At 45.1% G+C, this 25,376-nt stretch overlaps 2 protein-coding genes across 3 annotated transcripts; one reads left to right on the forward strand and one right to left on the reverse strand.

The window, feature by feature from the left end:
* Positions 1-744: 744 nt before the first annotated feature.
* On the reverse strand, positions 745-5,365 carry c18h3orf33 (c18h3orf33 homolog (H. sapiens)). 2 transcript variants are annotated; one of them, XM_070970627.1, is made up of 5 exons: positions 5,196-5,365; positions 4,728-4,787; positions 3,829-3,988; positions 2,981-3,141; positions 745-2,865 (listed from the first exon to the last, which is right to left on the reverse strand). In XM_070970627.1, exons 1-5 carry the CDS (start codon positions 5,355-5,357, stop codon positions 2,608-2,610), a joined length of 801 nt encoding a protein of 266 aa, XP_070826728.1. In that variant the 5' UTR covers positions 5,358-5,365; the 3' UTR covers positions 745-2,607. The 2 variants fall into 2 exon arrangements, with proteins under 2 accessions (XP_070826728.1, XP_070826729.1); XM_070970628.1 differs by having other exon boundaries at positions 1,194-2,862; positions 5,196-5,353.
* Positions 5,366-6,026: 661 nt separating this feature from the next.
* On the forward strand, positions 6,027-25,237 carry LOC139336128 (mediator of RNA polymerase II transcription subunit 13-like). Its single transcript, XM_070970054.1, has 30 exons — positions 6,027-6,865; positions 7,615-7,849; positions 8,916-9,084; positions 12,251-12,396; positions 12,566-12,763; positions 13,068-13,262; positions 13,373-13,529; positions 13,628-13,735; positions 13,821-14,537; positions 14,649-14,865; positions 15,766-15,796; positions 15,913-16,034; positions 16,201-16,291; positions 16,384-16,580; positions 16,669-16,868; positions 17,337-18,220; positions 18,331-18,498; positions 18,606-18,829; positions 18,952-19,147; positions 19,251-19,629; positions 20,782-20,998; positions 21,841-22,032; positions 22,148-22,371; positions 22,470-22,612; positions 22,732-22,890; positions 22,984-23,166; positions 23,292-23,437; positions 23,795-23,959; positions 24,096-24,196; positions 24,294-25,237. The coding sequence occupies exons 1-30, from the start codon at positions 6,800-6,802 to the stop codon at positions 24,424-24,426; spliced, it is 6,363 nt and encodes a 2,120-aa protein (XP_070826155.1). The 5' UTR covers positions 6,027-6,799; the 3' UTR covers positions 24,427-25,237.
* Positions 25,238-25,376: the final 139 nt, after the last annotated feature.

Raw genomic sequence — 25,376 nt, forward strand, 5'->3', positions numbered from 1 at the left:
ATGTTTTGAGCCTGATTGCCGGTGCCTGACCTGGAGTGGTACAATAAAGATAAGGATGAGGAAAGTCTTGAGTTTCTACTGTACACAGCATGCGCCCGCGCACACACAGGTTTAACAGGTGCACATCCGCATGGATACTGTATACAGTATCCTACCAACAGTAAATTTAAAGTGACAGCAATCTGCGTGCAGATTGCCATAGTCAGAAAGTGTACTTAAGATACAAAACACAGGATTTTTAAGTTAGTAAAATGCCCCTTGTGAGATATAATGCTGATTTTCAAAAAAAACCCCAAACCAGTCAGTCCCTCATGAATCACACCAAGCATCTTAGGCTCACTTACTTCTGTCACTTCAGGTTCAGATTTTGAAACCACGTTGTCAGCTTCCTCACAAAAGCCTCCCACTTTCACCAGAACAGCAGCCCATGAGGCGCTGAACGTCCATGGCACAGTGCACAGATGTGATAGAAGTCAGTGATGGTTCCAGCAGTGTGGTTACATGGAGGAAGAATGTCCCAACAACTTCAGTGGTATGGGCAAGCACCCACCACTACATCAAGCACAGTGCCTTTTCAAATGACTACTACTGGTGTGGGACCAGTGGATTTGGGAAAAGCTGGACTGGATTTCGGAGTGGACTCCTTTTACGCAAAAGCCGAGGAGATGGTTTTCTCACTCATTCACTCAGTCCCTCTATTCAATTCCAGAAACAAAAAAGGGGAAACAGACTAATTAAATTCTTGTGCATCGTTTTATTTACTAACATAAACCACCATGAGCTGATATCCTTGTTACCCTTTTTAGTGTGACAGTGTATCATTTTCCTTTCTTTTTATTGGATAAAATGTTTAATTATATCATATTTACTATTGCAATTATTTTTTTGTAATCCTGGCAGTGTCATTTTGCCCAGGAGTATTTAAATGTGGGTCCAAATCCTCCCTGATGTTCAAACCAATTTCTGACTTTTTCAGTGGTTTTGTTGTTCCTTTGAATCACTAAATATTGACTTAAATATGTACTTAAATTTGATGGTGAAATGGTGAGTAATGTACATTATACAGTCCAGTACACTGCCCATATGTCTCCAGTCAAATATTGATCATAGATTGTGCTCAAAGAAATTCCAACATGAACAAATATTAAATCATCATCTGAGTTGAGATAAAAGATGCAGCCACACTAAATATTACAAAGACATCTTTAATATTTAAGCCACTTCAGTGAACAGCACTAATTCTCTGTGATCTCCGACTTCAGAAACTTGACTCTGCCTCCCGCCTGGTGTCTGTCTCTGCCGTGGTTTCCCTCCCACTCCTCCCTCGGTGACAGTTCAAAGTCTGGCAGCAACAGCCATCAGCCTGAAATGCACCTTACAATTTAAATCAGCCCACCAATCACGAGCCTCTTAGGCCGTAACAGTCTCTAGTAACATTTGCACAACAAAAGGGAGGCTCGCTGATTCATCAACCCCCCCTCGCCTCCCCTCTGCTTCACTGCCTTTCCCTTCCACCATGACTCCTCCTCTCCTGCCTTTGTGTTCGAACCCAAAATCCCCTTCTACCCCTGTGACCCTCCTCCCCTTTGCACTAATCTCCTTGCACCCATTGGATTGAGTGCTTCTGTATTACCTCTCACTGCACCAAGACTCCCTCACCCTGCACCCCACAGGACACTCATCACAGTCTGGCCTCATTTGCAGGCCCTCCTCCTACTCCTCCACCTCCTCTGCCTTGCATGGATAAAGCACGGATAGCAACAACAGCACATTGAGACACAAAGTGCAAATTTAGCCGTGGGCTTGTTCTGCAAACAATAATGACAATTGCATGAGCATAATCCTGGACACCTCGTGCAAAATCTACTGATAAAAATCATAATTTATTCTTTATACAATGATATCATATGAAATCAAAGGCAGTTTAAAGGCCTGGTCTCTTTTCTGTTCCGTTTCAGTGCTTAAATACTCTAATGTCATGGTCACATTACAGCTACAAGGGCCCTCTTTGTAGGCACTTAAAGACCCCCTCACATACACACAACATGTAAGGCTCCCATGGGGTTTGAGGGCAGCCAATATAGAGTTTAGCCTTTGCTTTGCTTTGTATTTCACATTTGGTGTTTCTATAGCAACAGTGATCTCAGAGAGGGACAAGTGGACCCCCCTCTCCATTTTGAACACCATTAACATACCCCGCCCCTGTCTTGGGTGTAGTGGGGTGTCCCACACCAACAGCGGAGGCAGCGCTTAGCTGTGGTTTAGCGGGGTAAGTGAAAGCTGAGGGATTAGCATCAGGGAGTTAACAACCTTTTTAATCATTTCAGACTTACAGACTTACAGTAAAAATACACCATGGACCTCTAAAACAGGTGTCAAGAGGAATGCAGAGGAAGTAGAAATTAGAAATTAGAAATCTTGTTTTTTGTTTTCATAACATTGAGAAACATACCTGTCACACATGACAGATGAGTGATGGGTGGCACTCTTTTAGATGGGCTAGTTTATCAGTTGGCGACAGGTATGCAGCACAAACAAAACAGATGGAGTTCCGTCACCTTCTGATTATCTTAGAGCTCTAAATCAATTGTGTCCTGGAACAATCAGTCATGTCCTCTTGAAGATCCTCCTCATCAGTCTGAATAAAGCGCTGTCCCTGACAGCCCTGGAGGCCCTCTCCCATAGGCTGTCCTGCTTCCACAGTCCCCGCCCCTTCCTCTCTGCTCTGACCTCTGCCCTGTGCAGCCGCTTGTGGACACGCCAGTAGAGGCGAGATTCAGGCAGGACCCCGACCACGGGCGCAGTGCGAGCCAGGCCGAGCCTGAGGACCTCTTCGTTCACACAGTAGCTCCACATGGACCCCTGCTGGAGAGATGAGGGAAGACAAGGAAATGAATTCATGGGATATAAACTATTAGTCTGACATGAAGTGAAAAAACTATGACAAGCTACAATTTCTCTCAGTTATTAGACATCTCACCCTGCTTCGAGATACCAAACAGTGCAATGTGTCGTCTTCTCGGCTGATAAGTTTTAGCCAGACTGTTTGGGCAGGAGACAGGTTCTTCTGCAACCATTCCCTGCCCTCTGGAGTCAACTCCACCCCTGCAAGATGCACCAGTATCGGGGGAGTGGACACACCTAAAAAGAACAAAAAAGAGCTATATGGCTTACAGGAAAGGTTATAGCTAACCTGTGGAGCTCTAGTTATGCAAAACGCTTTAATACTAGAGCTGATATGATAGCTGAGTCTTGGTACTGATGTCAAAATGATGGCTTTTCTTTTCATTACCTCAGTTTGAGAAATATTAAAGTGTTGCTCTATAACTTTCTTTCTTCTTGCAAAAGGAGCTACACTTTTTAAATGTCTAAAATTGACAGAGCTTTAGTTTTCAAATCGGTAATTAAATCACTAAACAAATGAACAGCAGTAAGTTATCTTTGCGTGGCAGCCACAGAAGCCAAGAAATGTGGGAGGTCAAGTGGGATAAAGGTAATGTTTGAAATAGCTGCTCCGGTGAGTCCTCCACAGCGAAGTTGCTGATGGAGCAGTCTATATGAAGCACAAGCTGCTTGATGTTATTGCTCAGTGATTTGATAAGACAGCTAACAAGCTTACCTGTCACTCTCACTCATGAACAGATGATCAAATGCAGCAGTCTGACATTACAAAGGCAAAACGTCACAACCACATTTTTGGTGTAACAAGATTGAGACTTTGTGTGTGTGTGTGTGTGTGTGTGTGTGTGTGTGTGTGTGTGCGTGCGTGCGTGCGTGCGTGCGTGTGTGTGTGTGCATCTTCATGATTCCAGTCACCCCCAACATTACCTTTGTGTTTTGAGAGTAACGGAGAGAGGACCGGCAGGTAAATCGGGACATGCTCCACTTCAACTCCTCTCTCTGTGATCGACTGAACTTTCCCACGAAGGCTGACGTTCCTCTCAATGAAACGAGCAGGGATCTCAGACGCAGCTTGAAATTTGGTGATCTGAAAAGGTGGAATGAGGCAACTGAGTGGCAACGTTTTAATGAGTCACGAAAAGTCTGAAAATGCATTTCATTAACACCCCAGAAGTGAAATGTTATAATACGCAATGAGATCTGGGGTTATCTGGGTCAATCGATGGAGCCTTTTAGTCTTGATGAGGCTTTTAGTCTGAAATAATCCATATAGTTTCCAGTGAGGAGTATCGTCAGTGGTGGAATGGAAGCACATGTAGTGAAGTACTGGGCTTACGTAGCATTTTGACATGCTTGTACTTTAATATTTCAATTTATGCAACTTTATCCTTTCACTCCACTATATTGGAGAGGGATATGTTGCACTTCTTATTCCTCTTCATGTTTTTGACAACAGTTACTAGTCACTTTGTACAATATAAACATATGAAGCAGTGCTGTATTGCTAATCTTCCCAGTTGTGTACAAAGTATCTAGTATCATGTCTCTGCAATGATGAAGTACAACATTACAATACTTTTGCATGTAATAGATCAATGTAATACTCCAAAATATAATATATAATAAGACACTTTGAAAGAAGCCATTCTGCATAATGAGTACTTTGTGCTTTCTGTATTTTTAGTCAAGTAACATTCTGAACATTTACTTGTAACGGTAAAGGATGCGAGCATTAATGTCAAACTGTCGCCTGAAACAAAGCAGGGAAGCTGATATTTAACACTTCAAATAAATCAAATCCAAAGTGTGCAGCCTTTCTCTCTTACCAGTCTGATACTCCTTGCTATTACAAGAACGCCAGCAACTGCCAGCCCGGTGCTTACGTTCTGTGTGAGAGACAAGAGAGCAGTGAAGGCTTTAGAGCCGACAGGATGACAGTGATACCATCGACCCAGCTCAGCGTGTGCAGGACAGTGACAATGAGAAAGATTTTGACAGATATGATAGTGACACATGGGGCATCAAATCCCCAGTGGGAACAATTGGTGATGCCTGACAGGATGTCTGGTCAGTGTGATGATTTTACTTGACACCATGTGGTACAGAGGAGCACATTAGAGGGAAATGCTCCAGAAAAGCCCCCATCTTTTGCTAATAAACAGGCTTCTTCTGCCTAAAGGACTGAACATAGATGCACAGGTGACTCAGTACACTGAGGCAATGAAGTGACCATATTGCACATTCATGGCCATGCATCAGCAGTCAGCTGCAGGTCGCACAAAAGACACTCTTACCCGCACAAGTGTTAAATTATCATCTGCGAACTGAGATATTACAGACACGATGTTGTGGGATGACTGGTTTCCCTGATCTCTTTGTTGTCTGACAGATCTTCCTCCTTCGGTTTCTGTTTCTCTGGAAGACTCCGGCATGTTGTTGACATTTTGTCGACGCATCTGAAGCTCCGCCTGTTTGGGAGGGGTCTACAATGGCATCGCTTGTGTAAAGTCTCCGCCCTGTGGTGTAGTGTAGCTATGACAGGTTGGCGTGGAAGTGCGCCTGAATGCATTAAGTTGACATATGTTATGAAAGCACATAAAATTGCAGTATTCTGCACCGTGAATGCCAACTACCAAAAGCCACTCTTTGCACAATAATCCTGCGGGGGGCAAAAGTTTTTCCATGCACATTGCATCTGAGATTCATAGGATCAGCCTAAAAAAAATGCCTCTTTGTTTGCACAAGTTGACCTAGATAACTTCATATCTGCAGCATAAGTCAAAGCACAAAGCAAAAACAATCAGCCAAACAAAAGAATCGTCTTCTTGTTTATATTCTTATTTGACATAAATTAAATTTTGCTCCAAAACGCGATTCCCCAATACATAAAAAAATTAATTCTTTTCTTGGAGGGGTCACATGCAGCAGATGCTGCACAGTGAATCATGATTAGTTACAGACAGCGCTGAGGAGTGACCACTGTCTGTATGACAGATGCACTGGAGCTCTCATCTTGTAAACTGTGAAGTCATGGAGCTACTTGAAGACAGATGACGCCCCCATTACCACAAATTGGCCAATAGGAGTTGAGAGGCAGAGTTGTCCTCCTGGCCGCCATTAAAGAATTCAATCCATGAACTGAAATAATGGAAATCTGCAGGACCCATGGATCAGGCAGTGAAAAGTAGCCGATGAGTAGTCTCGCTAATTTGGCATTTCACCCGTTTCAAGAGTAGTTTTACTATGACGGAGCACTGTGATGGTTTTAGCGAAAAGGAGGGCGGTGTAGATAATTGTTTTATTTAGATAGCAAGCTAGCGTTGGAGCTCTGGTATGTTAGCTTTTGTGCTAGCAGGCTAGGAGAGATCAGGGGGAGGGGAGAGTTCCTTTGCTTTGAAATTGTTTCAGATCAGCTAGCTGGCATTAGCATTAGCACACCAGGGACTAAGCTTTTGGGGTGAAGTTTTTCAGTTTTCAAGCTCGTATTTTTTATTGCGCATATAACTTTTCTGGTGTTTGATTTAACGGTAGTCCAGGTCATGTTAACGTTGACTATTTCATTTTAAGGTAATGTAGCAGCAAGCTTGCGGCTAACCAGATCAGACAATACATTTCAAATAGGATTGATGAATCGAATAGCTAGAAGCTTAACGTTACAGTTGACGCTATCTGGCTGCTTGTCTAACGTTAGCTTAGCTGCGAGGCTAGTTGTGGCTAGCGCCGGTTAGAAGTTGTCTGTTTGACTAGCGGTAGCTAACTGTAGCTAGCAAGTTGGTCAGCGCTTTAACGGGATAATTGCAACTGAACATCGCTTCGCCAGCGAGTTAAGAAGACCAGCTATTGCCCTCGATGGTGATTGAGACAATGGACTTTAACGTTACAACCACGCAGTGAAAGGATGAGTTCGTGCTTTGTACCAAACGGGGCCAGTTTGGAGGATTGCCACTCCAACCTCTTCTGCCTGGTAAGTCTCTTTGCTGTCTGCGCTAGCTAGCGTTAGCTATGATACTGAGAGGCCAGAAAGCCATTTTGGCTAATCAGGCAACAAGCTTTGTAACGTCAGTTGCAGACTGGCGTGAAGGCATCGGGCCTGCAACTTGCAAATCGTGATCGAGCTAACTTTCAGAACAGAGACAGTGCATATTGCACATTAACTATGTTGAATAGTTTCTCGTGAACAAGGTTTAATCGTGTGTTTACACTGCTTTGGTTACCGAAATATCCAGCTAGCATGAACGTTAGTAACATGATGGTAACAGGTCAGGCCAGCAGGGGAATGATTTAAAACCTGTCAAAAACATCTTGTTTTTCTTAGATTAAAGTGAACCTGAATTAGGAAATCACGTACATTGTGAAATATTAGTCACATAGTTGCTGTTAAAAATTCTACCAAGTACTTGACATTAGAATAACTTGCAGTGGTGCGTCACTAGTTGTTAATAGCTGGTGAGTAAATTACTGCATGACAGTTACTTCAAGCACCATTGCGTGTCATGTGCAGAAAGTATTACAAAACTTTCCAAGATGTCAGCAAGTATCAGATTTCATTTGTGTTCATTGAAAGTAGTTTTCAGTATGACAGATCAAACAGTCTTTAGTTTCTTATCACTTTGAGTATATGAGAAAGAAACGCAAACACTGAGTTATTATGCTGGAAACAACAGTTGATTGGTGATTGATGATTAATTCTGGTATTTTTTTTTTCCTTTTTAGGCCGATTTGACTGGAATAAAATGGCGGCGTTTTGTGTGGCAAGGACCCACCTCTTCGCCCATCCTTTTCCCTGTGACTGAGGAGGACCCTATCCTGTGTAGTTTCAGCCGATGCCTGGCGGCAGACGTGCTGAGTGTGTGGAGAAGACACCACACCCCGGGTCGCAGAGAGCTCTGGCTTTTCTGGTGGGGAGATGACCCCAGTTTTGCTGAGCTTATCCACAATGAGCTCTCAAGTAAGTCTATACAGCATCTACATGAACATCTCCGTGTGCTCTGCAGGCTCAAGATCAGTGTTTGTTACATCCACAATATAGGTGGTTCCTCTAGAATATACAGTATTTCATTCATCAGTGTAAATAGCAACAGTATTTGTGCATCTACCCTAAAATTACATTTTGTATTTTCATACAATCAAAGCATTTAGTTCAGTGCTTTGGAATTGCCACGACTATTTTAGGCATTAAAATCAGATAAAAATTTGAAGAGTGCAATGGTTCATGTTATTAACAGATACTTTCTAGAGCTGTGCTGTGTTGACAGAGAGCAAAATGGGCCCATTTGTGGCAACTCTGTTCATGTTTAAACCAGTTTGGATGACAAAGCCAACCATTCTAAACTGCGTCAAAGAGTTCTAACGCAGCTTTAATGATGCAGAGTCTGATGATAATAAGCTATGATAGACCAACTGATTTGTGGCGAACGGGTCTTTTAAAGTCTCTAAAGCCTCATGGAATCCATTGGCTCTCAGCCACGGAGCTCCAGACTTGTATGGTAGCGTAAGAGCATCACAGGCACCTGACACAGTCTTGATTTTGGAGGAAGGGTTCACTCAAGCTTTAATTGTCATATGTGTGACAACAATTCCCCTCAGGGGCTGCCACACCAACCAGGTATATTGTCTCCAGTCTCAAGAAGGGTCAAGTGTTGCTTGAAGACAACCCAGATTGGTCATTACAGAGGCAGAAAGAGCAGCATTTTTACAAATCTTAGCTGAACTGCAAAGATAGGTGTAAGGTTTAATGTTGGAGTTGGCAACACATTTAATCATTATGTAGCATGTCTTTTGAAAGAGCATTGTTGACCAGAGCATTCAAAAAATGTGGAACTCAGATGTTTTTCATATCTTCACGTGGGTCACTTCTTGTGGTCAGTTGTTTACAAACTAAACTAAGAGTCCCTGTATGTGTCAACCCCATCTAGCACCACAATGTTTTCAATAACAATAAGGCACTTTTCTTTATCAAGAAGGAGAAAGATTTGTTTAAAGTGTCTGCTTTAAAGTATCTGCCTTGTTTTCAGGTGAAGAGGATGGTGAGTGGGAGAGTGGCCTGTCCTACGAGTGTCGAACGCTCCTGTTCAAAGCCATCCACAACCTGCTGGAGCGGTGTCTCATGAACCGTGGCTTTGTCCGCATTGGCAAGTGGTTTGTTAAGCCATACCAGAAGGAGGAGAAGACCATCAATAAAAGGTATGTCCTGTGTCCTAACAGCATGCAAAACAGTCATATTGTTATGGTCAGGTCACAAGTTAAAGCTTGGGCACACTCTGTTTGAATGAGCCTGAAGTACTTGAACTATTATCTGTCGTATTGGTACAACAGCACGGTCATGCCATACATCTGTTGCTCTGGTCCATCAGCTTTCCATCAGAAATACTCTTCTCACTCACCCACACCAGTGTTAAGCTGCTGTTGCTGAATCTCAACACATCCTGCTGGTGTTTCACAATAAAATTCCTGTCAGTTAAATGCAAGACATTGTGCTGTCTAGATAGCCTGCACTGTGTGGTATGGCATTATTTTGTTGGAGTTTAAAAAGCTCAGACCTCAGAGTCAGAAAAGAGTATCAGTCGGCTAAGTTAGTGACAGCAGTGTTTGTCGCTGTCAACCAAAGTAGCTAGAGTGAAGCTCTTTTGACCCACATCAGAAAGGTCCAGCTTTCACGTATCTCAGACAGTTTCTTTATAACACAAAGAAGCAGCACAATATGCTGAAAATGAATATGGCAACAGAAGAGGATGTTGTGAATTGTACTTGTGCTGGAGGGCTGAATGTTAGCCAGCATTTGGTACTGGATTAGTGGTCAAGATCTGCAGCATGTGGGATTGGCTGTTATCTTTCTAAAGAGACGGATTTACTGTAAAGTGCGACATATTTGTTGGGAACAATGCGTGAACCATTATGCCCGTTAAAGATGGATAATTGTGTATTTTAAGGATACGGTCCACTGCAGTGAGGAAAGCCTTCTTGGGTGGATGTCCTCACTGTTATGAAAGTTGTTCTTTGAACTTTCCATAACAATTCCTTGCCTCCCATGGCCTTTAATAGTTAAAATTCCCGTTTGGGATTCAAATGGAGAAATAGTGCTTTCAGCTGTTTTGTTTTGACTATATTGTTATAATCTGATGGCTGTTTCTGGTAATGAGGCCTCATCTTGTTCATAAGAAAAATGGCTTGAACAAATACACACAAGGCTTTCCTTAAGCGGTGTAACCACGAAACTGGACTTTTGACTGCGTACCTGCTGCTCTGATTTAACTCCTCAGAGATTTAAGATTTGTTAAGTCAGTTAGTTTTTTTTTTTAGATGGTTTTGACAGGATTATTACACCTCATTTTCCCAACTGCACGGTAAAAAGTGCTCTGTGCTGTTATTGTTGTTCTCGTTGTAGAAATACAAGCTTGAGGTGAACCAGCAGCAGCACATAAATAACTATCAGGTTCAGAGTTTGGTTCTGTGCAGCTGTATTTCTTTACCTCTCGCACATTAGGACTGTCAACAAATATTCCTTGCAATTTTCCTTGCAAAGGGACAAATAAATCTAAATCTAATCTAAATCTGGTAATGACTTTTTTTTTTTTTTAAACTGGGAAAATGAGTTGAGCTCTGACATATTTAAGTCTCTGCGGTCATGACATCAGGTGTAACTTATTCCTGAGTTAGACGTGAAAATATTCTGGCTCTACTCCTCGTTCTTACCCAGCTGCTTCTCTGATGTCCACCCTCCTCTCCTGATTCGGTGAACTAAGAGTTTATTTTGACCAGACCAGAGTTGGTGGTGATTGTTGGAACAGTGAAAGATGAACCAAGAAGGTTTTGGTGACTTTTACTTTGTTTATGTTGAGGTTGAATGCAGTGTGTTTTATGATGATAAAATGACTGTTTTCTCTAAAAGGAGTTTTGTGGGTTTGGCGAGAGCGATAAAACGGCTCTTTCTGGTTCAACAAAAAGGATTTCACTCTTTAACAAACAGATCTATCTCTGGAGGGATCTTTTCCATAATGTTGTCAGACACTTATAACAACCTGAGCCTGTCAGTGGCAAAAAAACAACTATTTTAGTGGACGTAGATTGACGGTCTGCAGACACCCAGAGGGTTACTTTGCAGTCCGTTTCACAGCTGCAGCACTTACTGCTGGACCGATTTCAAAAACTGTTGTACCTATTAGTCACTTGGACACAACAACATAGGAAAAGAGGATCCATAAACACAGATAATATTTGAACTGAAGTTCTCCCATTTGTCCGGGACATAGAAATCTTCCACAACATGTGGACCCAAACAGAAACTCTGCACATAACATCACCTACATTATTGAAAAGCAAATGTAGCCCAGGCTAAAAGTAGCAAACAATTCAACAAGAATATATAGGATGTAGATCTTTTAAAACATATGTTTCACATCATTCTTGGTCAGTTTTGACAGCCCTATTGCACATAAGGGTGGTGGCATAGATTTTGCCCCCTCCCCTTGCTCTTGAATGAGGGGGCTGGTGTATCCTGGAGTTCCCTAACAAGCTAATTTGAGCCTCTGCTTCTTGGCTGCGTTGATCCAAGCTGACTTGTGTTTGATGCACAGCCCTTTGGCTCAGCTCCCTCTGGCAGCTTTGGCAACGGTTTGGTTAGCAGCTATATAAAAGAGTTGTTGCGTAGAACAGGAGGGGATTTCTCGCTCACTGTTCAGCTTCTGTTTTTGCATAAAGATGTCTACAAGTGTGTGTTGAGGCAGCAGCGCAGCACCTCTAACAGAAGAGTCTGGCAGTCTCGCTGTCGCCTGCCCTCTCTGGCTGGTAAACAGGGCAGCCTTTGGAAAATGCTGAGTGTGCACTGTGGTTTTACAGCAACCATGTCAACATGTACTATTTTAGTTCATTTAGCCTCCCGGCCTTCCAGAAGTAGTTAGAAAATAAATATGAATATTGTTTTAACATTTCAGGACTATAATAATCTGCCATGTGTATTTTTGGTTTGTATTTTTTGATAAAGGTTCGGACTGTAGTGAAACAGAGTGAGTTATCTGATGGGAAGTATTAGCAGGCCTGCGTGTCTCTGCCTTTTTCTGTGAAAGCAACAGTTGTCACCTGAAAGCACAATATGGATCAAAGTGCTCAACCAACTATGCCAGAAATTGTACGTCTCCCATAGTCTCCACCCCATTTCAGCCCTCTCTTTCCCCTTTGAGTCCTTCTCTAACAATGATGGAGAACACTGATAACCTCCCTAGCCTGCAGGGGTTTACATATTTGGGTGCTAACTATGAAGTAAAGCTGTGTTCTTTACTTCATGCTGTGGGGGCGGCTGGGGGACAAATCTCTGTAAATATTACAATGCCTCTGTCTTTGACTCACCTTACAGCGAGCACCTATCGTGCGCATTCACCTTCTTCGTACATGGCGACAGCAACGTGTGCACGAGTGTGGAGATCGCTCAACATCAGCCCCTGCAGCGACTGAGTGAGGAGCATCTCAGTCTCGCCCAGCAGAGCTCCAGCCCTTTGCAAGGTAGGAACACAGCAGCCACGCGCAAGTCAGTCGTGAGAAGGGAAACGGCATGCGCTGTAACCACTCAGCTACCAAGGCACATTATTCACGCCTTTTTAAATACATTTCCCTTTGCGTTTATTAGTGAAGTCATCCAACATCAGTTTTCTGACTCCTCTCTGCCCCCCAGTCATCCTCAGCCCATACGGCTTGAATGGGACCCTCACCGGTCAGGCGTTTAAGATGTCAGACCACCCTACTCAGAAGCTCATAGAAGAGTGGAGGCAGTTTTATCCCATCAGTCCAAATCCCAAGGAGGTCCAGGAAGACAAGATGGAGGATTCAGACTGGGAGGACGACTCCCTGGCAGCTGTAGAGGTCCTTGTCGGTAAGACATCTTTATGTTTAAATGAGGTGTTGATGGTGTCGTGCTAAACTTTGTATGGTTCATGAAAGTTGAAGGCTAAGACATTTTTCTTGGGTCTGAGTGGTACAGACAGGATGGAAAGATTTGAGAAAGTGACTTTATTTTTGGTAATTTCATGGCATTTCTGGACAAATGATACACAATCTGATAAGTAGTAGCTTAACCTTTCAAAAGATTGACTGAAGATCAATGCAATTGAAATTGAAATTAATTGCAGTTTAGCAGAAACATGAAGCAGTCAATAACTGCGTCTGTTTGGTTGCAGCGGGAGTGAGGATGGTATACCCTTCCTGCCTGGTGCTTCTCCCCCTGTCGGACCTCCCTGCTGTGGTCCCTCAGGGCTCAGCCAACACCTCAGGAAGCCTGTGTGGTGCTCAGCAGGGCCAGGCTGCTCACAGAGATCCTGCCATGTCCTCTGTCACTCTGACTCCTCCAACGTCACCAGAGGAGGCTCAGACTGGTAAGATCTGGAGCACATTGGGCAGAATTAAACACATTTCTTAGCCTGAGAATCTGCACGCTAACACTATTGCCCTTTTTTTTTTTTTTTTGTCCTACCTTCCCTCGTAGATTATCAGCCTGCCCAGAGATGGCTCAAGTTGTCCTCTGCATCCGATGGCTACAGCTCTAACAACACTCTTCATGGGGGTAAAATCCCTCGCAGGCTGGCAAGCCAGATGGTGGAGTCTGTGTGGCAGGAGTACAACATAAACCGAACAGGGCACAAGTATGTTCAGCATCATCTCTTCCACAAAACTAGCTTTGCCGGTCAAAGAAGTGCCCCCTGCCAGGCTGATAAATTGTCAATCTGCTCCTTTTTACCAGGAGGAAGTTTACAACCTTGACCAATGGGACCTGTGAGGAGGAGTCCGACAAGACTGGACTTTGGGATTTTGTGGAACCCATTCACAGGCCACACTGCAACTGCTCAAGGTCTGTGGAACGGTGTGCATTCACAAGTGATGTTTGTTTAGAATTAAAGAAAGTATTTTGTAAGTATCTATTTTTCCCCACATAGGCATAAGAATCAGAAACAGAGATCCAGCAGCACCTCAGGACACCCGCCTTCATCAGGCCAGCCTACCCAGCCGGCCCCCAAGCACAAGCTGGGCGAGAAGCTGGAAAAGGGGGAGAAGCAGCAGAAGAGGCCGCAGACGCCTTTTCACCACCGCAACTCTGTGAGCGAGGAGCCGTCCCTGGAGCCGCAGACCCAGAGGCTTTGTTTGAGATCGCAGGAGGAGGGCTCGTATCCCAGCCTGCATCACGTGGACACGGTGCCCTCCAAAGCCCCCACGCTGCACACGCACGGGCCCCCCGCAGACCTCGTCGGATCGCCGCCTCCCCCTCCTCTCAGCCCCCATCCCTGCGACCACGTAGAAGGTGATGTGACTCCGGGTGGCATGAAGAACTCGTCCACACCCATTCACCAACCGTTCTACCCGCCGTCAGTGGAGCCCTGTCTGCTGCCGCAGAAGGGCTCGTCTGAGGAGCCCCAGCTGGAGAACATGCCTATGCCTCTCCCCTTCCCCCCAGCCTACAGCGAAACCTTGGAACCCACCGTCTTTGTGGGCTCAGCCATCAACCCCAATGAAGACTCCACCCACAACCCCTGGAAGTATTTCAACCTGCCCAGGAAGAAGTCCGCCAACTTCCTGACACCCCAGCTACCTATGGATAAAATCAGAGACGATTCAGGGGGAGGTGGAGGAACAGAAAGTGTAGTGTCCGTCACTGAGTGAGTATTTCATTGCTCATCCTCAGCTGTGTCAAAACAAAATGTAGCAGTGTATTTAAACAGCATGCCAGCATGTGTTTGAGCATCTCTGCACAATCTCGTTGATCTCAGGTTGATGTCAGGCTCCACGCAGCCCCTGAAGGTGTCCCAGGAGCTCGTCAAGACTTACGCGCAGCGGAGAAACAGCCATCTTGCCTCCGCCACAGGAGACGGAGAACACAGCGAGGAGCCAGACCCATACGCCTTTGTAGAGGGAGACGAGGAGTTCAGCTTCACCGAGAAGAAGGACAAGCCTGGAGCCGAGAGAGAGGGCAACAAGAAACACAAGGTGGGTTACGGACAAGGCTTGAATACCAGGTTGAGATCCCAGTGAACAGAACATCAGCTAAAATCTGCTTCTGTTTCCTGATAAATACCTGCTGGAACCTGGGATTTTCAGCGTTTGTGCTTGTATTAAATATACTTTTGTGTATATATTTTATAGTCCGAGAAATAATCATTTTCACAGAGCAGTCTCTGGTCCTGACGAGGCTCTGAAAACCAGAACGAAGTCGGTTTGTGTTTTAAAATGTATTTTCTCTCAGAGCCTTTCGCTATATTAAATGAGTATCAAAGTGTAGTAATTGAGTGTAACCAAAAGGCGCTTATATCAAACACTGTCAGGTAGCAGAAGTTAAGCCAAAAAAAGCAAAAAGGATTGTACATAATTTCAGGCTATATTTCTATATTGGATTGGAAGGCTGTTATTATAGGTATTGATAAAAGTACCATTATTTCGGTATCCGCACTGAAACTGTCAGTCGTGTTGAAACCAACAGTTTCCAGCTGTGCCAGTATTCCAGTGAGATAAAAAAAATCCCAAAGTCCATGTTTGGATGTAGTGTTACAAAAGTAAACAAAAGTTCTTCAAAATAGATTCAGAGATATAGCAGCAAATATGCTTTTGTTTGTTTTGGCAAAGTTTTCTTGTAAACAAACAAACGTGGTTGCACTCAGGTGGCCCACTCGTAAAAACAGGCTTACAGGTGGAAACAAACTCAACAGAGTGCCTTTTGCATGGTGTCATTTTCAGAAAATTTCAGAAAGTAATAATCAGAGCTTTGCACCCAAGGGAAAATGGCAGCAGTTAACCTGATACATGCTTTGTGTGAAATTATGTGATTGTCTTCCTACGACATTAAAATACCTCCTGTGATGTTTTTTTTTTCTTTTTGTTTTTTTTACCCAGGGGGATGAAGGAAGTGGAACTTCAGCAGATGGTGAGAACGCCTTCCTTTTGTCCACTTGGCCTCTGGATTTTACACTTAATGAAATAAAATGTGTGCAGTTACGTGTCTCATTCAAGATCCCCTCTCCAATTTGTTTTGCGGTGCAGATGGTCAGGGTCCATCCGGTAATAAACCTACCGCCTCGACCAGCCTCATCCATGAGAACGACTTGGCCGTGTCCTACAGCGACCTGGATAAAATCTTCAACTCGGACGAAGACGAGCTAGCGGTAAATGCATCAGTATGATGGTGGAACTTGTTAGCCCAAACGTTGTACTTCTTACACTTTAGTGGTCTGATTTGATTGAGAACTGCTGCTGGTGCCCATAAAGCATGTTGAAACACTGAATGGAAAATGTATTGAGTATGCGGTCTTGTTTTCTCTGTCTGCACAGCCTGGATCCAAAAGAGCTGGAGTTAGTACAGAGGACAAATTTGGCTGTAAAGAAGCTAAAGCAGCCACGTTGGACCCCCTGTCTTGCATAAGTAGGGAGACCAAGCAACACTTAATCATTGTGCATTGTAACTTTTTTTACACATGTTGTTTCAAGAGAAGTAATAATATCTTATTTCTCCAGGCTCAGCAGACCTGCACCAGATGTTTCCCACCCCCCCCTCCCTGGAGCAGCAGGGATACTCTCCCATGAACTCTGGCAGCAAAGATAGCCTGGAAGCAGGGGCGGGCCTCACCCTGTTGGATGGCAGCCAGCTCAACAACCACTTCAAGATGGAGGTGGAGGAGGGATTCTGCAGCCCAAAGCCATCTGAAATAAAGGTACGACATGCTGCACACCTGCCAAGTGTGGAGCGAGTGGAAAATGTAGCTGCATCAGTGTTGTTCACCATTTTTACTTTGCCTTTAGGACTTCTCCTTCGTGTTCAAGCCGGAGACGAGTCAGCTGTTCATTGGCTGTTCCATGTACGCCCCCCTGAAGACGCTACCCAGCCAGTGTCTGTTGCCGATCAAACTGCCAGAAGACTGTGTGTACACGCCCAGCTGGACCCTGGGCAAAATGGAACTGATGCCCCCAGTGACAAATATCAATCTCCTCACTAAAGACAGGTTAGTGCTGTCCTTTATTAGCAGACAGTGTTCCTCACAGCACCACTTTAAAGATTCCTATGATATACCTTGTAGATTTTCATGTTCACATTTTATGTTCATGAACTTGTTTGTTTAAAGCAACATATCACTGGCTGTATGTACTCCTCATCCAATGATGGTGTAGAAACTGGCAATCAGTCAGAGATGCTTTGCTTGTGGTGGTTTTGAGTTGCCAGAAAGTTAAGATAAAAAGGATGTTAGCTACAGCAACACAAGTATTTCTAATGATGTAATTCTAATCAAGTGACAATAACTGACTGTTAGCAGCAGAGATTCAGATGTTTGACATGAAAGTGACAAATTGGTTAATTATTAATATACTTAATACTGATGACTGAAAAAAACATCAAATCCAGTTTCAAATTATAGTCGAGAAAAAGCATTCATGATATTCATTTTGTATCACTGTTCATCTCTCGGTTACAGTAATGTCCCCAGTGTGGAGCCAGACTACAGCCAGACCTACACCCCTCAGACCCATACACCCTTCATGTCCAGCAGTGCCCCTCCCAGCAACAGCGGCACAGGCATCCTGCCCTCCCCAGCCACGCCGCGGTTCTCCGTGCCCACGCCTCGCACACCACGCACCCCGCGGACGCCCCGCGGCCCATCGAGCGTCCAGGGCTCGCTCAAGTACGACAACTCTGACCTTTACTCGCCCGCCTCCACTCCCTCCACCTGCCGACCGCTCAGCTCCGTTGAGCCGGCCACCGTGCCCTCCATCCCAGAGGCTCACAGTCTCTACGTCACCCTCATTCTCTCCGAGTCAGTCATGAACCTCTTCAAAGACTGCAACTTTGACAGCTGCTGCGTGTGCGTCTGCAACATGAACATCAGAGGAGCAGACGTAGGCGTGTACCTCAAGGACAACGGCGAGGCCCAGTACCCCTGCACTTGCGGCTTTAGCGCGGTCGCCAACCGACGCTTTGGCCAATCAGCCGGGCTATTTCTGGAGGATGAACTGGACGTGGTGGGACGGGGTTCAGACTCCAGTCGGGACACGGAGCGGTGTTTTGAGGAGCTGCGAGCTTCGCACAAAGCTGGCAGCCTGACAGAGAAACCTCCAGATGAGCTCATCCTGCTGCTTCAAGACCAGTGCACTAACCCTTTTGCCCCGATGGCGGGCGTGGAGTACCCCAAGCTGAGCTCAGCCCCCAGTTCATTTCTGAGGGTGGAAGAGAGAGACTGTTACAATGACTGCTACATGGCACTGGAGCATGGCAGACAGTTCATGGACAACATGTCAGGAGGCAAAGTAGACGAAACACTAGTGAAAAGCACCTGTCTTCATCAGTGGCCAAAATGCAAATGTATGTATTTTTATACCACTATTTCCTCTTACTACAAGCTTATTTTTCCTCGTTTTCTCTTCTTCCTAATTTCAAACGCGTTAAAGACTTCTTTGTTTTTTCTCTTGCAGCAGCAGACATGAGCAAGCTGTTCTCTCAGGACGTCCTGCGGGTGTTGTTGTCCCTCCAGCCTGTGCTGCAGGACACCATCCAGAAGAAGAGGAGCGTGCGCTCCTGGGGCGTTCAGGGACCGCTCACCTGGCAACAATTCCACAAGATGGCCGGGAGGGGATCATATGGTACGTGGAAAGTGTTTGTGCCTAATCAGTCTGATCTCCAACAAGTTTAGACATCAGTTTGGATTATTGTGGTTGATGAGATAACTGTTGTCCTCTTTTCTCTACAGGTACTGATGAGTCTCCTGAGCCTCTGCCCATCCCCACCTTTTTGGTTGGTTATGAGTATGATTTTGTGGTGCTGTCTCCTTTTGGTTTGCCCTACTGGGAGAAGCTTCTTCTGGATCCTTTTGGGTCCCAGAGAGATGTGGGATATGTTGTCATCTGCCCAGAAAACGAGGCTCTGCTTGGCAGAGCGAAGACCTTCTTCAAAGATTTGAGCGCTATGTATGAGGTACGCACCTGGTGTGATAAAATTCGTCCCTCTTGTCCTGACATGCCCACAAAAACAATTTCCTACCCTTGTGAAATGATTCCCACTTTTCGTTTTTGCATTCACTTTCTTTTTCTTGACAGGCATGCCAGCTTGGGCAACACAGGCCCATCTGTAAGAGTCACCCCGAGGGCGTATTGAAGGTCGGCACCACAGAAGGAAGGAGCATGACAGAGCAGCCCCTTAGTGACTGGTTCCTTAAGATGGCTGCCAGAGATGGGAACAATGAAGCCTTTAATAAGCTCAAACTCTTCGCTCAAGTGTGCCGCTATGATCTAGGTAACATCTTAACTCGTTAATCTTAAAACCCAACATTCGCAAGATGGTACGGTTAAAAAAGATGATAATCGATCTTTTTCTTTGTCCCTGTCACCTCCTTCAGCTCCGTACCTGTCAGAGCAGTCTTTGGATAGCTCTCTACTGTCCCAGCGCAGCCCCATTGTGGCCTCCTCCTCTCAGACCTCCAGCTCTTCCAGCACCTCCTCAGGACCCCAGAGCACCAACACTACCAGCTCCAGCACCAGCTCTGCCCAGGTCAACAGCACCCCTCCCTCCTCCTCTTCCTCCTCCTCCTCAGGCTCTCAGACCATCGGGGGAATGGCCTCAGCCAAGCCCAGCTCCTACTCGCCGTTTGGGACAGGAGGCTTGCAGGGCAGCACGGCTCAGAACGGACCCCAGTCGAACTCACAGGGTGCAGGCGGGCCGGCAGAAAACGGACCCTCTGCCAACCAGCCTCAAGGGCCCACCGAGGCCCCAGAGAGGTAGGCTACCACACCAGCAAGCATGTGTAGTTGTTTTAATACCTCACTTCAGACAAAGCCATCACACCTTGCAGCATGAGAGAAATGTAGTTTATTGATATACTCTGATTTCACTTACAAAACATTTAATCTCTTAGTCAATTAACACTGAACTGTGAGTCATTTTGTAATACTACAAGCCTATCCAGAGCTGGCACGCTTGTACGTGCACAATGGACTCTAATAACACTGAAAAATGCCGTCTCAGGTTCTGTTATTTTAAGCGGTGACGCTTCCTGTAGTCCTCAGCTGTGAGCAGTGAGCTGTCCTGCATGCATGTCATCCAGTGGGGTGTGTGTGTATGTGTGCGTGTGAAAGGCAGCACGTCACGTAGCATAGCTCAGCCAGTCATCACGTGTTGTTGTCAGAGCGACAGCTGAGTTGCGGTGGTGCTCTGAGACAACGAGCAGATGGGAAAGATGAATAGTTCCACTGGCTTCATGTTATATGTTTGCTTTTAGTAACACAAACAACAACAAAACTGCTCAAGCATTTCTTCACTGGGAAATTTTTCCTTCTGACTGCCCACCCAAACGTGGGAGAATTCAGTATTTGTGCATTCAGTGGACATAAAGTACTCCTCTACTGGAATCTACATCCCTCCAGTGAATTAGGGTTGCTGTGGAATGAGATTTTCACGATATGATAACCATCTCAGGAAACACTCACTGTATATGGTATTACACAATTACTATCTGTTCCAAGACTGTAAAAGGAATGAAAACAAGTTTTTTTGATTAAACAAACATTATAATTTCACAAAATATTATGTCCTGACAGACACGAAAGTTGATATAAACATTTTTTCAAATAATACTAATACAATAGAATTCAGTACCGTAGCAAATGTGCATGGTGTCAGTTTTCATACCACTGTGTACAGTGAAACCAATATTCTGCTGCACCCCTACAGTGAATACTGCGTGACATTAGAAGATACACGTGACACTGAAATGTCGACAATTTGTCATTTGGCTCCTTTGACATGAGTATTGTTTTGAAAATGTCTCCTGTCAGGTCGGGTGTGACTTTGATTGGTGTGCTGACCTCTCGCTCGTCTGTGTTGTCTTCACGTACAAACTTTCCGAATCCTAATCGGCCTTTTCTCATCAGCACAATGGAGAGAGACAAAGTGGGGAAGCCAACAGACGGAGAGTCCCACGCGGTGTCTTACCCGCCTGCCATCGTGGTGTACATCATCGACCCCTTCAGCTACGAGGACGCAGACAGAGAGGTCCACTCCAGCAACTACACACTGGGCCTGCTGCGCTGCTACATGGAGATGCTCCAGTTCCTGCCTGCTCGCATCAGAAACGCTGTCTCAGTACAGGTACAGGCCAACGTTACAGTCTTATGTCTTTCATAATGGTGTGTGTTTAGAAGTCTATCACAGTGTAAAGCACAGGGACAAGTTAAGGTCACCCAGTTGACTTTCTGCTGATTGGCTGTCATGCTTGCCTGTTCAGTTACAGCAGAGCAGGTTACCAGCAGACACAAAGGGAGGTGAGAAGGAGGAGGGGACCTCATTAGCACTAATAGAGGTGGTAGCTTCCACACCTGTGATATAGTGACACAAGAATGCACCAACATGCCAGAAGGAATGTGGAGGCTCTGGAGGTGTGAATGTGTTAATGGTTTCAACATCAGTTTCAACAGGTTTTATGTCCTTCTACTTACAGTTTGACTCTGTTGTTTTTACTGTTTTCATATGAAGTATTAGAATACAATAAATATTTGATTTCACCAACACTGGCAGGAGATGCACATAATCATACCCATTAATTACAACATACATACGTCTGTCTTAGAAGAGGAAGTTGTCATAAATTATTAACATCAATAAAAATAAACAGCATAATTGTGTAACGCTGTGTCTTTCCACTAATAGTGAAAAAGCCAGTGTGCAGGGACACATTTGAGGTTAACAGCAGTGGTGTTTATGTGCTGTTGTGATGTTATTCATGTCCCCTGCGTAAAGAGGAAATGACTCATTAATGAAAAACGACAAACAGTAACCACTTTAGAAAATGTGGAGAGCTGCTGGTGATGTTTACACACAGAGAATCCATCACTACATACTCATACATAAGGTGGTTGCTAGAAAGTGGATCAGCACAACAAATGTGTTACCACAACCTGTCTGAAGTACCACTGTTCTCTTGTTCTTGTCAGATCGTTCCCTGTCAGTATCTGCTTCAGCCGGTGCACAGCGGGGAGCGGCACGTCTACGGCCAGCACCTCAAGTCGCTGGCCTTCTCTGTGTTCACTCAGTGCCGTCGGCCTCTGCCAAACTCCACCAACTTCAAGGCTCTTACGGGCTTTGGCCCCGGTCTTGCCATCGACATGGCACTCAAAAACCCAGAGGTAACTGCCTGTAATTCTGGTTGTGTGTCTGAAACAGCTGACGTCAGGTAAAAAGAAGTCAGAGTCACACACTGTGCTGTTGTATCCTCTAAACCTACGTTTTCCCTCTGTGCAGAGGCCCGAGTGTCTGCGTCTGTATACGCCGCCCTTCATTTTGGCTCCCGTGAAAGACAAGCAGACAGAGCTCGGGGAGACGTTCGGTGAGGCGTCCCAGAAGTACAACGTCCTGTTTGTCGGCTACTGTCTGTCCCACGACCAGCGCTGGCTGCTGGCCTCCTGCACCGACCAACACGGAGAACTGCTGGAGACCTGCATCATTAGCATTGACGTACCCAACAGGTACGTGCACTCACGCACAGAAACAAAAAAAATCCGTCCCACAGGACCGTTAGTGACGTTATCGATAAAACTGAGTGCACGTGTTGTGTCTGTTACAGGGCTCGCAGGAAAAAGGGCTCAGCCAGGCGAGTGGGTTTACAGAAGCTGTGGGAGTGGTGTCTCGGCCTGGTGCAGGTGACATCGCTGCCATGGAGGGTGGTCATTGGACGGCTCGGTCGAATGGGCCACGGCGAGCTGAGAGGTACACACATGTACACACATGTACACACACACACACACACACACACACACACACACACACACAGCTTATTTACATGCAAGAACACACACTAATGCTCACTTACCTTGTCCTGGTTCCAGACTGGAGTATTCTGCTGAGCAGGAGGAACTTGCAGTCTCTCAGTAAACGTCTGAAGGAGACATGTCGGATGTGCGGCATCTCTGCTGCTGACACTCCCAGCATCCTTAGCGCCTGTCTGGTTGCCATGGAGCCCCAGGGTTCGTTTGTCATCATGCCAGGTAAGTGAAAATACTTGTACGCTTATTTGGACTTTGAGACAGGGAGAAGTTCTCGAGCTGACTCCAGATCTTTCCTCCGTCTCATCTCTGCAGATTCTGTGTCTACGGGTTCAGTGTTTGGTCGCAGCACCACGCTCAACATGCAAACATCGCAGCTAAGCACACCTCAGGACACTTCCTGCACACACATCCTGGTGTTCCCCACCTCGGCCATGGTGCAGGTCAACACCAACACGTCAGAGCCCATCGACATCAACTTCAACCCCATAAATCCTGGTAGGATTAAAAGAAAAGCGTCACTTCTTTATATCCGAGAAAGATTCTGAACCACGAATGTTGCATCAAGTTGAATTTGATCCACAGTCAAACCCTGAGCTCTGCGCTTGTTTCTCTCTCTGCAGACGGATCTGATGGAATGGGCATCTTTGACCTGTTTGACAACGACATGGTGGATCCAGACCTCATCAACATCCTGCCCAACTCTCCCACAACCTCCCCCGTTCACTCCCCCGGCTCCCACTACCACCAGGGGGGCGATGGAAGCAAGGTCTGTCATCTTTTTGTAACTCAACTTGATTTTAAAAAAGGAGCCAAAAGAAGCACAATTTACAGTTCAGTGTCAAAATGTACTGTCCCAGTGAGCCTGAAGTTTGAAACAGGAGATTTGAAATGTATTATCTGAATAAAGACACACTTAAATGTGTGCTGCTGTGCTCAAATAACCAGGAAACGGCTTCTGGGCAAAGGAAATACAAACGCCCTGAGCTCACTGTATCATACGTGGTGCCATTAACAGGATATAAATAACATGAAATGGCTGGAAAGAGATGAGTTGAAGCCAAAACTCGTGTTGTAGAAAACAAGTCTTGCTCTGTTCACCGATTTCATCGATATGGTCTTGCAGGGCCAGAGCGCGGACCGCATGGAGTCCCATGAGGAGGCTCTGAACATCCTGCAGCAGCCGATGGCTCTGGGCTACTTCGTCTCCACAGCCAAAGCTGGACCACTGCCCGACTGGTTCTGGTCGGCCTGCCCTCAAGCCCAGAACCAGTGCCCACTTTTCCTCAAGGTACATCAGCACTAATGCTTATTTTCATCATAAATTCAAGATTCACACAAGATATTTTTACTTTACGAGCAGGAACCAGAGAATCTTTGAAACGTGACTTTGAATTAACTTGTTTTTCCGTCTTCTCCGTCCTCAGGCCTCTCTGCACCTGCACGTGTCTTCTGTCCAATCAGACGAGCTTCTCCACAGTAAGCACTCCCACCCCCTGGACTCTAACCACACCTCTGATGTGCTCAGGTAAGCTGCTCCGATCAGAAGAGTCTCGTCAAGTGAAGAACTGCGTGTTGAAATTAGGAGAATGACGTGCATTAACGCTCTGCCCTCCATGTGCCAGATTTGTTCTCGAGCAATACAACGCCCTCTCCTGGCTGACGTGCGACCCTGCCACCCAGGACCGACGCTCCTGTCTGCCCGTTCACTTCGTGGTGCTCACCCAGATGTACAACTTTATCATGAACATGCTCTGAACTCTTTAACGGGATCAAACTGCTGAGATCTGACCGGATGGATCACTCAGTCAAATCGTGGATTTCCTGCTGCGAAGGATCCCCGACGTTCAAAGGACCTCACACTCCATCAGGGCAGATGTGGAGGAAGCAGCCCTCCTCCTCCTCCTCTTCTTCCCTCACTCAACACTGACTGACTGGAAGTTTCCAATCAACCAATCAATCAGATGCCAAGAATCCATTTTAGCATTTTGGAAGATCAAGGGACGTTTCATAAAGGAGAATAAATTGTCTTTTTAATGACTGTAGATTGCAATCTATGAAATTTTATCTTAATGAAATGCCTGCATATATTATTTATTGTAAGTTTTTAAATGTGGAATTTTTAATGCTTAATATCTTTTATATATTACAAATCCTAGAGGGTGTGTACATCTCACTGTAAAGGAATTGGTTTAAAAAGTGTAATTTTCTCAATTGCAACACGGAAAAACCTGTTCAAGTGAATTTGCTGTAGATTGCTTTTAGAATATTATTTTTTCAAAGGGTACAGACCTTTTTATTGCCATGCTGTAAAAATGAAGTAAGAGCTGGCCCGGGCATTTGTGTCCCACCCAATGAGTGGATGAGACTTACCTCTCTGTCTGCTTCGGCTCCAGAGTCTCTCGCACAGTAACTCAATGAGCTCTGAAGAGGAATTAAAAGGTACATTGTCAGATTATATATTTTATATAACAGATTTAGGTAATTGTGTGTGTATATGTGTACATATAATTGTGTGCCGCTACTGATGGTGCAGCTTCTGTTTTAGGAATAAAGTGCGTCTACCTTATCCTCTTTGTTCTTGCTGGCTTGTTTTTGACAGGTTTGAACAGCTTTGGGTAAATAAATATTTCTCCTCTTTAAAAAAACAGTGCTCCAGTGATTTAATGTTCTGCAGACTTTTTAAAAACACAAAAAAGATGAATTTT

The sequence above is a fragment of the Chaetodon trifascialis genome, chromosome 9 (genome assembly GCF_039877785.1).
Source record: "Chaetodon trifascialis isolate fChaTrf1 chromosome 9, fChaTrf1.hap1, whole genome shotgun sequence".
NCBI classification, from domain to species: domain Eukaryota; kingdom Metazoa; phylum Chordata; class Actinopteri; order Chaetodontiformes; family Chaetodontidae; genus Chaetodon; species Chaetodon trifascialis.